This window comes from Antechinus flavipes, chromosome 6 (assembly GCF_016432865.1).
Source record: "Antechinus flavipes isolate AdamAnt ecotype Samford, QLD, Australia chromosome 6, AdamAnt_v2, whole genome shotgun sequence".
NCBI classification, from domain to species: Eukaryota; Metazoa; Chordata; class Mammalia; order Dasyuromorphia; family Dasyuridae; genus Antechinus; species Antechinus flavipes.
Window position 1 is genome coordinate 475,747 of NC_067403.1, and position 15,843 is coordinate 491,589.

The 15,843-nt window shown below is 41.6% G+C and overlaps 1 protein-coding gene across 1 annotated transcript; it reads left to right on the forward strand.

The window, feature by feature from the left end:
* Positions 1-5,427: 5,427 nt before the first annotated feature.
* On the forward strand, positions 5,428-9,445 carry LOC127540033 (zinc finger protein 260-like). The gene is made up of 2 exons (XM_051964560.1): positions 5,428-6,319; positions 6,488-9,445. The coding sequence occupies exons 1-2, from the start codon at positions 5,544-5,546 to the stop codon at positions 8,022-8,024; spliced, it is 2,313 nt and encodes a 770-aa protein (XP_051820520.1). The 5' UTR covers positions 5,428-5,543; the 3' UTR covers positions 8,025-9,445.
* The last annotated feature ends 6,398 nt before the right edge of the window (positions 9,446-15,843 follow it).

The window sequence follows — 15,843 nt, forward strand, 5'->3', positions numbered from 1 at the left end:
GATACACATGCGTGCGTGTTCTCTCTCTCTCTCATACACACACACTCTGTCTGTCTGTCTGTCTCTCTCTCTCTCTCTCTCTCTCTCACATACACACACACTCTCTTTCTCTCTTTCTCTCTCTCTCTCACATACACACACACTCTCTCTGTCTGTCTGTCTCTCTCACATACACACACACACTCTCTCTCTCTCTCTCTCTCTCTCTCTCTCTCTCTCTCTCTCTCTCTCTTTCTCTCTCTCTCTCTCTCACACACACACACACACACACACACACCCCTCCTAATTTACCATTTGTTTCTACATTTCTCCTCATTACAAGGGACTGACAAGGTCCACCAGTTCATAATGAATCACCATTCCAGAAGGAGCAGATCTGCTCTCCTTGGGCCTCCCCAGTACCCCTTCCCACCCAAGATCTAGCCCCCTCCTCCTGGTTTCCTCTGCCATGTTCCCCTGAAGCTTCTAGAAAACTTTTCAAGCAGAGTTTGTCCTGTTTAGGTCGGGAGCCGAGCCTGGAAGCTTCCCCAGCCTTTCTCCTGGTCATCAGAGCAAAAACTGTCCCTCTGAGCTGCTCCTGTCCTCAGGTCCCCCAAGCCTTCCCAGGTCTCCCTGAAACCCTCCCCTTGACCATTCCTTGGCCCCTGCCAATAAGCACTGAGAAAGGCCTTGGGTTCAAGCTCAGCAGTTCTAGGACACAGAGCTCTGGGCCTTCCTGCTGCTCTGGTGCTTCTAAGACCTGTCCTGGCACAGGGACTGATCTTTCCTGTCTAAAAGAGGCTGCTGGGATTCTCGTCCTCACCTCTGTCGTTCCTGGGCCCCAAAGTAATATACCAACTGTTTCTTTTGCTGGTTTAACTTAAGCTCCCCTGTGCAGAGTGTCAGCAACTGGCAGAGACCGTGAGAACAACTGGGAGAAAAAGGATTAATAGTCAGTCACCTTAGTGTATCATGGCCCTGTTCTGGGGCTGTGCTACTGTGGGAGCTTTCTGCCACTGCTTGGAGACCAACTGCGCAGATGCCTTCTTTTCTAAACCCTGTTGTCTAAAAGTGAAATAATAGAATAAAGGAAACAAACTGTGAAATGTGCCATACACATAGACCAGGACAAGTTCAGGGAAGCAATTCCTAGATCAATGTAAACCTGTAAAATTCACAATGGCTATTCTCTTTGGCAAAAGGTAGTTTATTTTGGAGAAGAGGCCCTTGATAAAAGGAAGAGGTAAAATAGGCACAGGGAGTGGGGAATAGGAAGTAGGGTTGGGAGACCAGTAGGGTTGCCAATGAAGAGTATGGAAGAATTCATTAAGGAACATGCCCTGTGGCCCTAAGATCCCATTTCTTATGCGTTCCGTAATAAGTCACTTCTCAGCTTTATTTTGACAGATCCAAAATTCCATTAGTCTCCTAATAACCACGGGTTCAAGAGTTGACTCTGACTCTCAGAAAGCCTATGACCTTGGGGCAAATCCCTTCTCTGTGTTTCAGTTTTTTCCAGTAAATTGAAGGGGGTTGAACTCTTTCTTTCTGAAGGATCTTTCAGCCCCACATCTTCTGACTTTTGATGCTGCAGGAGGTTGTGACATTCAAGGATGTGGCTGTGGACTTCACCCAGGAGGAGTGGGGGCTCTTGGACCCCTCTCAGAAGAAGCTGTTCAAGGAGGTCATGGTGGAGAACGCCCAGAACCTACTCTCTTTGGGTAAGGGCAATTCGCCTGATGATTGCAAATCTACAATCAAAGGGAATACACTCATTGCCCAGTGTGAAGGCTTTGGGTTGGGGGAAGGGAAGGCAAAGGGCTGGTCTTGTATTGTGTGACAGGACCTAGGGATGTCCTTTGTTGTCCCAAAGGTCTCTCTTACCCTGTTCCAGGTCAAAGATTAAATCAGGGGAAGCATCTCAAACATAGAACTAATTTTAGATGTTAGCCTCTAACTGGACATGAATTTTGATTTCCAAACCTCTGAAAACTGCTCAGCCTTTCCTTTTCCTTTTCCTTTCAACTCCTTCCTTTTTCAGAGGGGTCCAGTATTTGGAATATTATTCTTTTTAGCAAACATCACTTTGTAGCCAAAGCACCTGCTTTTCCCTCATATGGGAAATATCATCTTAATCTGCCTTTGGATTGCCCTCAAATTCCAGTACAAGGGGTGGGAAAGGAATGGAAGGGATTAAGCATTCATTTCTACCTCCTGTTTGCTAGGTGCTCTGCCACATGTTTCTTTACAGTTCAGTAACAATACTGTTTAAGAACAGCTTCCAACAAATGTTATTTTGACGATTCTAAGGACCTAAATTCGTGATAGAGGACGAATCAAGAAAGATGCTCTTTGCATCCAGAGAGAAAAACACATAAATAGAAATATGGATAGCCTAATTTTACATACATATCCATGTGTATGCATATTTATGTGTGTGTGTATCTGTGTATGTTATAATATACATTATTAATGTGTGTATGTGTGTGTGTATATATATATATATATATATATACACACACACACACATATATATATATATATTTCTATGCAATTACAGCTATCTCTAGGAAGGGAAAAAATATATACTTGATAATGTTCTTTTGTATTTGAAATTTGTGCATTGTGGATTCACAGTTTCATGTGCAATCATCTTTTTATTGAACTATGATACTGAAATGCATGTGTGTAAGTTAAAAGTACAACAAAATATTATGTCACTTTAACCTCATCTTAACATTTAAATTTAGGTGATATTGTTATTTCCATTTCATTGTTGAGGAAACAGGAAACAATCAGAATTTAATTGACTTGCCCAGAGCTACACAGTTAGCAACCCAGGTTTGGGATCAGAAGTTTCTGCCAGAAGGGAGCCTCTCAGGACAGAGGTGGAGGAAGGGCCTTTTGCTTTCTCAGAGGAACCTGTACTAATAATGGGCACATCCGGCCTTGGGTGACTTGCTTTACAGGCCCCAGTGGCTGAGTATTGACTGATATGTCTGTACATCAGGGGCTGAATTTCAGCTTGGAGCAGCTCTGGATCTTCACATTTTCCCTAAAGGGAACTAAGTGATCAACTTCTCTCCATCTTCTCTTGCTGATTTCCATGCCCAGGGCTTCCAGTTCCCAGAGAACAGGCGATTTCTTATTTTGAGCAAAGGGAAGCACTGTGGATGCTGGACCAAGAAGGCCTGAGGAGATGCTCTGCAGGTGAGTGAGGTAAAAGCAGGGATGTGAGAGCTGTGGTTACAAGAGGCTTCTGGGAGTTACCCTGAAGTACATGCTCAGTTTGGGGTAGAAAGGACAGACTTAAAATTCTGTACTGGATATTTCTTGCCAGCCGTGTCCAGGGCTAGTCAGTGAATCTGGCTGTCCACTCCACAAAATGAGTGGGTCCCATTCCAAAGCCCTGTAAGACCCTTCCACTGCTCTGGTGTCAAGTTGAGAACCAGAAGAATCTGTTGCACTTATTTCTGTCATCCTGTAAGAAGTCCTTGTTTGGGATTTGGGGCAATGGAGCTCTCCTGAAAGCACCCAAAGGGATTAGATTTGGGACATGAGCCATTTCTTAGAACTTCTTCTAGTCAGAAAACAATTAAGGGCCTGCTACAGGGCAGCCCTGGGCTAAACACCAGCAGCACAAAGAGATGTAAGAGACATCGCCTGCTCTCATGGAGGCCACAGCCTGGTGGGGCAGACAATACACCAGTGACTACAGAGAGACCCACTGTGCACCAGAAAAACTGAACAATTTAGTGCTCCAGTGCATCATTAATTGGTGAGGATCATGATGGTTTAAGAAGGGGAGTAGAACTGGGGAGGAAAGAGCCAAAGTGAAATAAAACAGGTAGCATTTATACAGCCCTGTGTGCCATGCTCTGCATTGTCTTATTTCATCCTCATGAGAACCAGAGAACTTAAGTGATATTATTATGCCCATTTTACAGATAAAGAAACTGAATCTAACCGAGGTCCTATAAGGTGACGTGCAAGGTTCTGAGGTGGGAATAAAACCTTGGGCTTCCTGATTCAAGGCTCTACCCACATTCTATCCACTGTAACTGTATTCTGATTTTGAAACAGATATGATCAACAAGATCTTATATGTATAGGAAAAAAAAAAATTGGACAGACTCCAATGGAGACGTGGAAATTCATTTTTTAAAAATTCTAGCCAGTCAAAAGCCATTGCTAATTACTGTAAATATATATATATTTATATTTATGTTGGCTCATGAGAAGTGTTGCCCTAAATGACTCAAAGGTCAACGACATATATTGTTTTTAGCACATCTTGCTCAGGCGATTAGAGATTGGATGAGATGGAGTTGCTAGCTAACCCAGGAGGAAGAGCACTACTCTACTCTGGGGAGAGATAGCCCCTGAGGGACTTTGAAGGCCTGTGGCCATTTGTACATGAGTGTCCAACTTTCCTTAAATGCTGGGAACTATCTGGTGTCAAGTTGAGAAACCAGAAGAATCTGTTACACTTAGAAGCAGCCAGAGTTTCATGGACTTAGGGCACAGTCCTCCGCAGCAATGTACTGGTGACCATGATAGACTGAAATCACTGCAGAAAGACTTGTAAAGGTGGAAATGTGCCCATCTGTGTGGTCCCTGAGCACAGCTACCTTTATAACCAAATCAGACATTTATTCACCACTTTAGGTGCCACTAAGACATTTTTGGGTCAGATCCCTTGGATCTTTATCTCAATTGTTCAAGGGCTTGGTAAGATTCTAAAAGGGAAAGGACTACAATACTGCAGCTGCACTAGCCTTCCATATGTCAGGATGAGGAACTCAACTTTCTGTTTGAGACATTTTCAGATGTGGATAATTTCATGCATTTAAAAAATATATATCTTAGGATATGCAGGGGACACTTAACGATAATTAAAAAATAAGTAGTAGCTATCTCAAGAAAAGTTATGGGTCAGAACAAAATCACTTCTATCTCAGATAAATACAAAAACCAACTATGTTAGCCTTCTGAATATGATCTCAGATAATGTAATAGAAAAATAGAAATGAAAGTGATCAGCATGGAAATTTGTTACAGTTACAGGCAGGACACATCATGAAACAATTTGAGTATTTCCTATGTGTGCAACAGATGTTACGTCTATGAAAAAGAGGCAATGCGCAAATAATGAAAGGGAATGGGGAAAATTGAGAGTGGAGATAATTGTCACATATTGGAAGCACCATTCCCATTGTTTCCTTGGAAGGGTTTTGGGCCGAGTCACTCATCCATTCTGAGCTGGTGTACCTAATGAGAATGAAAACACAGGTTTTTATGAGGTTTCACTATAATTGTGTATAAAACTCCTTACTAATTAGATCATGTTTGGGATGTGAACTAATGGGAATTAAAATGATTGGTTCTTCCCATTTTAGATTTTTTCTTTTCCTAGGAAAATAGAAAATGACTGATTTATCTTTTTGGCCGATAGAAAGAAGGATGAGTGTGTGTGTGTATGTCTGCATCATGAGTATGTCTGCTTTATTGTTTTCTCTTTTTTTTTTTCTTTCTTTTGTTTTGGAAGGAGAAATCAGAGTGAAATGAAAGAAACTCCTGCAGAGCTAAGCCATTCTGTGGTAGAAAGTCCCAAGCAGTGGTTGATGGATGATGGATCCTGTGACTTTACTCGGAGAAAAAGCTGTGCAACACATGAGAGAATCCAGCTTAGAGAGAGACATTGTGAATGTACCGAATGTGGAAAAGGTTTTATAAAAAAGGAAAATCTTATTGTACAATCGGGAATCCACACTAGAGAGAAGCCTTCTGAATGTAACCACTGTGGAAAGGCTTTTAGAAATAAGAAAGATCTCACTGATCATCAGAGAATCCACACTGGAGAGAAATTTTATGAGTGTAACCAATGTGGAAAGGCCTTTAGAGACAAGAGGACTCTTATTGTACATGAGAGAATCCACACTGGAGAGAAGCCTTATGAATGTAACCAATGTGGAAAGGCTTTTAAAGACAAGAAAGTTGCTACTGTACATCAGAAAATCCACACTGGAGAGAAACCTTATGAATGTAACCAGTGTGGAAAGGCTTTTAAAAGCAAGGGAAATCTTACTAGACATCAGATAATGCATACTGGAGAGAAGCCTTATCAATGTAACCAGTGTGGAAAGGCTTTTAGAGACAAGAGCGCTCTTACCGAACATGAGAGAATCCATACTGGAGAGAAGCCTTATGAATGTAACCAGTGTGGAAAGGCTTTTAGAAGAAAGAGAAATCTTATTCTTCATCAGCAAACACACACTGGAGAGAAAACATATGAATGTAACCAATGTGGAAAGTCTTTTAGAAAAAAGGGAAATCTTAGTAAACATCAGATAATGCATACTAGAGAGAAGCCTTATCAATGTAACCAATGTGGAAAGGCTTTTATAGACAAGACATCTCTTACTGTACATGAGAGAATCCACACTGGTGAAAAACCTTATGACTATAACCAATGTGGAAAGGCTTTTAGAAGAAAGGGAAATTTTATTGTTCATCAGCAAACACACACTGGAGAGAAACCTTATGAGTGTAACCAATGTGAAAAGGCTTTTAGAAGCAAGAGGAATCTTATTTTACATATGAGAATTCACACTGGAGAGAAACCTTATGAGTGTAACCAATGTGAAAAGGGCTTTAGAGACAAGAGGTATCTTATTGTACATGAGAGAATCCACACTGGAGAGAAGCCTTATCAATGTAACCAATGTGAAAAGACCTTCAGAGACAAGAGGTATCTTATTGTACATGAGAGAATCCACACTGGAGAGAAGCCTTATCAATGTAACCAGTGTGAAAAGGCTTTTAGAAGAATAGGACATCTTATTGAACATCAGAGAATCCACACTGGAGAGAAGCCTTATCAATGTAACCAGTGTAGAAAGGCGTTTAGTAGAATAGGACATCTTATTGAACATCAGAGAATCCACACTGGCAAGAAGCCTTATCAATGTAACCAGTGTGGAAAAGCTTTTACACACAAGATAGCTCTTACTGTACATGAGAAAATCCACACTGGTCAAAAGCCTTATGAATATAACCAATGTGGAAAGGCTTTTAGAACGAAGGGAAATTTTATTGTTCATCAGCAACCACACACTGGAGAGAAACCTTATGAGTGTAACCAATGTGAAAAGGCCTTTAAAGACAAGAGGACTCTTACTGTACATGAGAGAATCCACACTGGAGAGAAGCCTTATAAATGTAACCAATGTGGAAAGGGTTTTAGAGACAAGAGAGTTGTTAGTAGACATCAGAGAATTCACACTGGAGAGAAGCGTTATGAATGTAACCAGTGTGGAAAGGCTTTTACAGAAAAGGGACATCTTACTGTACATCAGATAATGCATACTGGAGAGAAGCCTTATCAATGTAACCAGTGTGGAAAGGCTTTTACACAAAAGGGAGCTCTTAATGTACATCAGATAATGCACACTGGAGAGAAGCCTTATGAATGTAACCAGTGTGGAAAGGCTTTTACACAAAAGGGAGCTCTTACTGCACATCAGAGAACCCACACTGGAGAGAAGCCTTATGAATGTAACCAGTGTGGAAAGGCTTTTACACAAAAGGGAGCTCTTACTGCACATCAGAGAACCCACACTGGAGAGAAACCTTATGAATGTAACCAGTGTGGAAAGGCTTTTAGAGAAAAGGGACAACTTACTAAACATCAGATAATGCATACTGTAGAGAAGCCTTATCAATGTAACCAGTGTGGAAAGGCTTTTACACAAAAGGGAGCTTTTACTGTACATCAAATAATGCACACTGGAGAGAAGCCTTATCAATGTAACCAGTGTGGAAAGGCTTTTACACAAAAGCGAGCTCTTACTGTACATCAGAGAACCCACACTGGAGAGAAGCCTTATCAATGTAACCAGTGTGGAAAGTCTTTTAGAGACAAGAGCACTCTTACTGTACATGAGAGAATCCACACTGGAGAGAAACCTTATGAGCGTAACCAATGTGGAAAGCGTTTTAGACATAAATCTAGTCTTACTGACCCTGAACGTACCCACACTTAAAGAAACTTTATGACTGTAATCAATGCTGGAAAGCTTTTGCAAATAGAGGATTTTTTTTACTAGATGTCAAAGAAGCCAAACTGGACAGAAACCTTCTTAACATAACCAATGTGGAAAGGCTTTTGAGGGAAATCTGGGACGCTAATATATTATTGGTGGAAATGTGAACAGATCCAACTAATTCTCTCGCCCAACAGCTATCAAAAGGTGCATAGCCTTTGAATTAGCAATATTTCTACTGGGCTTATTTGCCAAAGAGATCCTAAAGGAGGGAAAAGGACTCACATGTGCAGAAATGCTTCTTCAGCCCTGTTTGTAGTGGCAAGAAACTGGAAACTGAGTAGATGCCCATCAGCTGGGAAATGCTGAATAAGTCATAGCACATTAATGTTGTGGAATATTATTGTTCTATAAGGAATGATCAGGATGATTCCAGAGATGCCTGGTGAGATCTACATTAACTGATGGAAAGTGAAGTGAGCAGCACCAGGAGATCATCATACATGGCAACAGCAAGACTATACAATGATCAGTTCTGATGGACGTGGCTCTTTTCAACAATGACGTGATTCAGGCCACTTCCAATGATCTTGTGAAGAAGAGAGCCATCTACCCTGAGAGAGGACTGTGGGAACTGAGTGTGGATGTAGCATTTACACTCTTTGTGCATCTAACAAGTAGGAGGGAGTAGACCAAAAACACTGGTGAGGGAGGATTCCCAGGGCTGCTGTCACCTTCTGTGAGACGAGTCTCAGCTGCCCCAAGCACAATATATCCAAGCCTCTGAAGCCAGCTTGGGGCCAGTTTCCTCTCCCAGATGCTCCTTTTCAAACCTGGCAGAGGGTCTTCATTCAATTGCCCGCTGCCCATGATTCCAAATATGCTTTGGGGATGGTCTGTATCCTTTCCCGCTGGGTGGCAGAGTTCCCCTGTCATACTGCCATGGGCTTTAGGCTAGCAAAAATCCTCTTAGAAAAAAAGCATTTCGACCAGCAGGATGAATACAGAGAGGCTTGGAGAGACCTACATGAACTGATGCTAAGTGAAATGAGCAGAACCAGGAGATCATTATACACTTCGACAACGATATTGTATGAGGACATATTTTGATGGAAGTGGATTTCTTTGACAAAGAGACCTGAGTTTCAATTGATAAATGACGGACAAAAGCAGCTACACCCAAAGAAAGAACACTGGGAAACGAATGTGAACTATCTGCATTTTTGTTTTTCTTCCCGGATTATTTATACCTTCTGAATCCAATTCTCCCTACGCAACAAGAGAACTGTTCGGTTCTGCAAACATATATTGTATCTAGGATATACTGCAACATATCCAACATATAAAGGACTGCTTGCCATCTAGGGGAGGGGGTGGAGGGAGGGAGGGGAAAAAAAAATCGGAACAGAAATGAGTGTAAATATAATGTAATTATTAAATAAAAAAATTTAAAAAAAAAATAAAAAAAATAAAAAAATAAAAAGACCAAGGTCTCTCATAACATCCAAAAAAAAAAAAAAAAAAAAAGAAAGAAAAAAAGCATTTCAGACCCATATGGGCCACAAAGCACCAGCTGTTTGTGCGGTCACAAAGAACTGAACAATAAATATGTGTCTGTCTATTGGGGAATGGCCAGACAAGTTGTGGTACAGGAAGGCAATGGAATATTATTGTTCTGTAAAAATGATGAACGGGCTGGTTTTGGAAAGGCCTGGAGTTACATGAACTGACACTGATCCAAACAAGCAGAACCAGAAGTACATTGTACACAGTGACAGTCAGAGTGAGTGATGATCAACTATGAAAGCCTTGCTGCTCCTCAGAGGTTCAGGGATGCAAAGCAATCCCAACAGACTTTGCACAGAAAATGCTATCTGCATCCACACACAGAACTACGAAGACTGAATGTAAATAAACACGTGCTATGTTCTCTAATTTTTTTTTTCTTTTTTCTTTTAATCTCTTCAATGCTTTTGCATTTTAGCACTGATTTTTTTCTCCCCATGACATGCCCAAAGCAATGTGTATTAAGAATGAACAAATTTACTAAGGAAAAAAAAAAAGAAAAATCATTCCATTATGTAGGGTTCATAAAGAAACACATAGCAATAGATGTACCCATTTTACAAGAGCTTCATTACCTAAGGTGCTTTCATTCTAGTCAATCAGTCAGCACCAACATTGTGCCTTTCACCCCCCAGTCATCAAGGATGGGAAAAAGAGTTAATGGAAAACTTAACACCCCCCTCCCCAGCCCTTATTAAATTGATGGAAGAGCTAGGTAGGAGGAAGGTAGGTCTTTATGAGATAATATCAGGACCCCTGATATTCCTGTACCCATGGGTGGGAAGCATAACAACTTAATGCTCCCTCCTACAGAACTCTATTGTGTTGGCTCAGACATTATCAGAGACTTGCTAACTTGTCTCTGAGTCCCATTCTTAAGGAATCATAACTGAGGCTCAGCTCCTAATGCAGGCATGTGATTGGGTCTGCTGGAATCTCTGAAAGCCTTCCTTGGAGCCATGGTGGAAAGGTCCCTTTGAAGTCCTGCTCATCACTCCCACTGTAGCCAGACTCAAGGATGTGTACTTGTGTGGTTCCACCTGTCACATTCTAAATCGGCAATACCACCTGCTAGATGGCATATTCTACAGGACACCATTGGATTGTCAAGGTCAGGTCACACAGTGGTTCTGCAATCCAGGTAGGTGGTCCTGTTCCCAAACTCCTGAACCTCTCCAGGCTGAGATGCCAGCTGCCCTGGTCTGCTTCATAGAGCAGTTGCTTATGTAAAGGAAGCTGCCAGTGCCCCCTATCATTATTTCTATCCCCATTCCCCTCACAGTCCCAAAGTAATCCTTAGAAGAAAAATTACCCATGTGAAAAAAGGAACACATTAATGCAGAACTAATAGTCTTAGTAGCAGGTTTTACGGTCCTTACCATTGCAGACCCCTGATTGGAGGATCCATTAGATTCAGGGTCTTTCTAGAAAATCAAGTTTCACTCTATCCAGAGGATAACCAACAACATGTGCCCTCACCTTGGATCTTATGAACATAATTTTACCTTTATTTTAATTCCATATGGTTTGTTTTCCTAAATGACTCAGTCAATTCATCTGGCCAGCTCCTCTGGTCACAGATGTGCCTGAATAGAAGTGTATAGTACTGGAAAAGCCCCCTTAAACATAATCAATGCAGTTGCCTGTCCCAAAAAGTCAACCATCAGATCTCTTACTTTATTTTGCACAATAAAGGCAAATGCAAAGACATCCATTCGATTTCTGGATTGATGGAGGAATCCCCCAAAGCTTTCTTGTTCCAGAGCAGTGCCAGAGATAAACACCCATACCTGGAGGTGCTACAAGCTCTGAGTTGCACTTACTTTGTCTGGGATTCACCCTCTACTCTGCATATCTCAGCTGCAAAATTGCTTCCTTCACCAGGACTATCCTTAGGTGCTTCTACCCTATATCACTGCCTTCCTTCCTTCCTTCTGGGAGAATCTCTCTGATTTTGTCTACACCATGCTCAAGCTGTCCCAGGAAATCACTCAGCTGAAGTTCCTCCCTGGTTAAGCCTGTCACACCATCAGCAAAGAAGGCTGACTTTCCTGACTATTGTAACCCTATCAGCGTCTATTGGATCCAGACCATAGCCACCAGTTACTCATTGGACTCGTCTCTCAGAAGCATCTTGATAGAACTAGCCATGCGCTTGAAACATCTAGCGAAACTTGTCACAAACCACCAAATGCTGTGGTTGACAAGGAATATGGAAAAGAGATCCAAGCGAGATAATTTGAGAATTAGTGGAGTACCAGAAAACCATGATCCAAAAAAGTGCTTGGACATCATCCTTCAAAAAGTCATAGAGAAAATCTATCCTGGTATCCTAGAAGAAGGTCACTGTTTCTCTCAGATAAATGCACAAGTTCCATTTTTCTCTCAGTCATTTTCCACTGAAGAAAAATTCAATTGCTAACTCAAAAAGTGCACTGCTCTCATTAAATGCTTTAATTCAATAGGAATTGTTACATAAATACCACGTGTAAAACCTTTCATGTCAAGGAATTCTATTATCTTCCCTACTTTTAACTACCCAGATTCAATTCTAGGACTTCTGGCAGCCAGAATGATGCCATTCCTGGAAGTATCTTCTCCAGGCAGTTCTGTACAAGCAAAGATTTGTTATTTCTCATAAACTGTTTCTGCATGATCCAAGTAGAAAGCATCAACATATGAAAGAGGAAAAGGAGGGTCATTACCCAGTCACATTTCAGAGTTGGAACCAACTGCATTGCCACCCACCAACTTCTGTTATTGGATCTAGCCTTTAAAATGGGAGGGGGTGGGCTGCCTTCCATGTTCCAGGTCTTTGAGTTCAGTGTCAAAGTCACTGGCCCTCTGTATTAGGAAAGTCTTGCTTAAGTAATAAACTGTTAATACTCAGAACTTTGTGCCTCAGTTGACCTGACTTTCCTTGTGGTGAGCAGGCTTGATGGTCTTTAGACCACCCAGGCAATCACTCCTAAGGAAAGCTTTCACTAATACAATCTGTGCATGGAAATCATCATCACCAATTAAGCATGATTGTCTTGAAGCCAGGATAATAGTCTCACTTGATGTGGTGTCCAGGCATTTCACTTGTGTAGGACTCTGTTTTTGTGGGGATGCGAAGGGGTTCTTGGCAAAGATCCTGGAGTGGTTTGTTATTTCTATCTCAGGCTCATTTTACAAATGAGGAAACTGAAGCAAACAGGATAAAGCAACTTGACCAGGTTCCCATACCTAGTAATTATATGGGACCGGATTTGAAATCATGAAGCTGAATCTTACTGATTGCAAGCTCTATGCACTTCCATCCCATCCCCAGCTTCCTTCAGTCTCATGTTAAAGGAAGCTGAAAGCTTATAGAGCATTGTCCAACTCTTTCTGACCCCATGGGCCACAGCCTGCCAGGCCCTTCCAGCTGTCAAAATCTGTGCAAGGTCATATTCCTGGTTTCCTTGGCAGTACCATCGTATCCTCAGCCTTCAACTTCTCCTTTTATATGGCTCAAGCATTTGAGCTTCAGGGATTGATCTTCCAGAGAATGGTCTGAATTAATTTATTTAATTGCTGTCTTATTTCATCTTTTTGCTATCCAAAGGACTTTCTCCTGGACCAAAATTGTAATCCTGATTACAATACAGTAAAAAGATGACCGCACATGAAACTATAAATCGATTTTGCACAATTTGCTATTCCTTTCAAATGGACAACAAAAAAATCGTGTAATTCTTTTTTTCTTCCCTCTAGCACCCTAGACCTGGCTACCATTAAATATAAATAAGTATACATCTGAAATTTATTCTATATACATTCCTATTCATCAATTCTTTCTCCTAATATATATAGTGTCTCCCTTCATATGCCCTCTCTGGTTAATTTGGATACCTTTAGTGCTATAATAGCTCCTTGCTCCCATTCTGAGTGCTGCAATACAAAGGGGTGGTTTGCCCCAGAAGCCCTAATCCCCCTACTCCTCCACCAAAGCTTCAGCTCCCTCTGTAAAACAGTAACACTTGGATCTACCTCCCTCACTGGGGTGTTAGGAGGAGGGCATTTTGTCCATTTTAAAGCACTCCATATTTGTAGGGTTTTTTTTGTTTTTTTTTTTAATCAAGAAAGTAACTTAAGGCCTTGAGAAGGGAAATATGGTGGAATCAGCCTGGGAACCAGGAATCCTGGGTTTCAGTCCTAACTCCTACTGGCAGTGCCACCTGAGTAAGCCACTTACTTCTGGAAACTCTTCAAGGACTTGCCCTCAGGAAGACTGGGACATCTCTTTGCACTAATTGGAGGCAGAGGTGGAGGATGGGACATGATGAATCATAGAGGTGCTCTGAAGGAAGCAAGAATTAAACCATTGGTTTGAAGGACCAAAGGCATATCTCTGGGTTTGCTTCTTTTTTCCTGATCTACCCTCTGCTTTTCTGAAGGAGGACACACACTAGAAAATGAGAAAACTAATGGCGGAGCACTAGAAAAAATGCTGCATTTGGAATCAGAACATTTGAGCCTAAAAGTAATTTCCTGCATTTATTTGAAAAGTGGCTCTTGACAAGTCTCTTATCTGGGATTGCAAGCTTCTGTTCTTTCTCAGGGATAAAGGGAGACAAGGATAATAAATGCCATTTACATAAGGCTTTAAGATTTACAAAACATGTGCTAACAACCCAGTGAAGTAGCTGGTGCTGACTATTAGCATTTTCCCTTTACAAAAAAGGAAACTGAAACCCAGAGACATTGTGACCTGCTCATGCTTTCACAGCAATCACGTACAGGATCATCAATCTGGCCCTCCAGATGCTCACCCTATCTGTTCCATGAGGCCGGTGGGATGACATTGCTTTATAATCGTTCCAAGATGTTAGAAATGGGATGTGTATTTATAGCCACATTCGTTGTGAGGTTAAAAAAATAAAATAAAACCTTCCCCTTGGATTCTACAACCCCTGTAAAACTTCTTGGAGGTCCCATGTGCCCAAAGGTCCTAAAAGAAGGCAAGGTGTTCCTGGAAAGTTGCCAAGGACGCGCGGGTTCTCCAGAAATATGAAATCCAACTCTATAAAGCACAGTCTTTTTTGCAAGGACATCATTTAGTGTTGACCACAGACAGTGACTGAAACTGGCCCTCTCCAGGCCAAGGCTGCCTCCTCCTCAGAGCTGGGAACCCAGCTGCTTGTGAATAACTATCACCTCCAGTTATCATGTCATGAAGGTACGCCAACTGGGCCAGCGAAGGGCTTGCACACACTCTACTCTGAGTTTCTAGGAGATGGATTAATGGAGAAGAGACACTTTGTTTAAAACCACCTCAGTCTCTAGGAAACAATTTTCAGCCAGCTGTAGAGACCAGAGTCCAGTGGGAGAGGTGGAGGCTAGCCATAGTCAGCTGGTAAGGCATAATCCAATTAAACGTGGTCCCTGATGGGTGGAGGACAATTAAAGCAGCAGGTGTCTTTTCCCCTGGCCCATCAAGAGCAACAGTTTAGAAAATCACTAGGAAAGTTCTCCACATTTTTCATAAGCTGAGATCACTCTCACTTTCATGCTCCCATGATATATATTACAGATACAATATAGCTTCCAAGGGGCTTTCACACACATTATCTCATAGGAGCTCTAGAACAATCTTAGAAGCAATCAAAGCAAGGTTTCTTATCCCCATTTTTCAGATAAGGAAGCTGATAAGTAAGAGATTGTGACCTACCCACAGTCCTGTGACTATTAAAAGCTGTTAACCCATTTTTCTCCCCCTCTCAGGATAGAATGGCCCAAGCTCCTTACACATAATGTTATGCTAAGAGTGGGCACTTAATGTTTGTTGAAGAAAAGGAAGGAGGGGAATGAAGAGGAAAAGAAGAGAATAGGAGGGAGCTAAACATCATCCCCAGCAGTTACTTCTTCTCTACTTCTCCATCCCATTTTGCTGGAACTACAGGACAATTTTCTAATGAGAATCCCTGCCTTGAGTCTCCAACTCATTCTCCTAAAAGTTGCCTACACGACACTGCTCGTGCCACTTTCTGACTCAATAAACTCCATATTATTTCTAGCTTAAAAATGTGTGTGGTGTCTGTTTGTGTGCTTGTATATATGTCTACATGTACACACATGTACACAATGTTATGCCACAGTTCTCTTTAATTGTCCTGACTCAGTTTCCTTGTACAAGTTTCCCTTGTCTCAGTCTCCCTAATTACTCCCCTAAGCTGTAAATCTCCCTCTGGTCCATGAAGGCTGAGGACCAATTAGTCTAAGGTTATAA

Excerpts from the sequence above, each read along its gene's own strand:
- LOC127540033 (XM_051964560.1), top strand. The coding sequence starts at position 5,544 with ATGAAAGAAACTCCTGCAGAGCTAAGCCATTCTGTGGTAGAAAGTCCC. Across the intron at positions 6,320-6,487 it reads AGAAAAAAGGGAAATCTTAG|TGTTCATCAGCAAACACACA; the intron begins TAAACATCAGAT and ends GGGAAATTTTAT.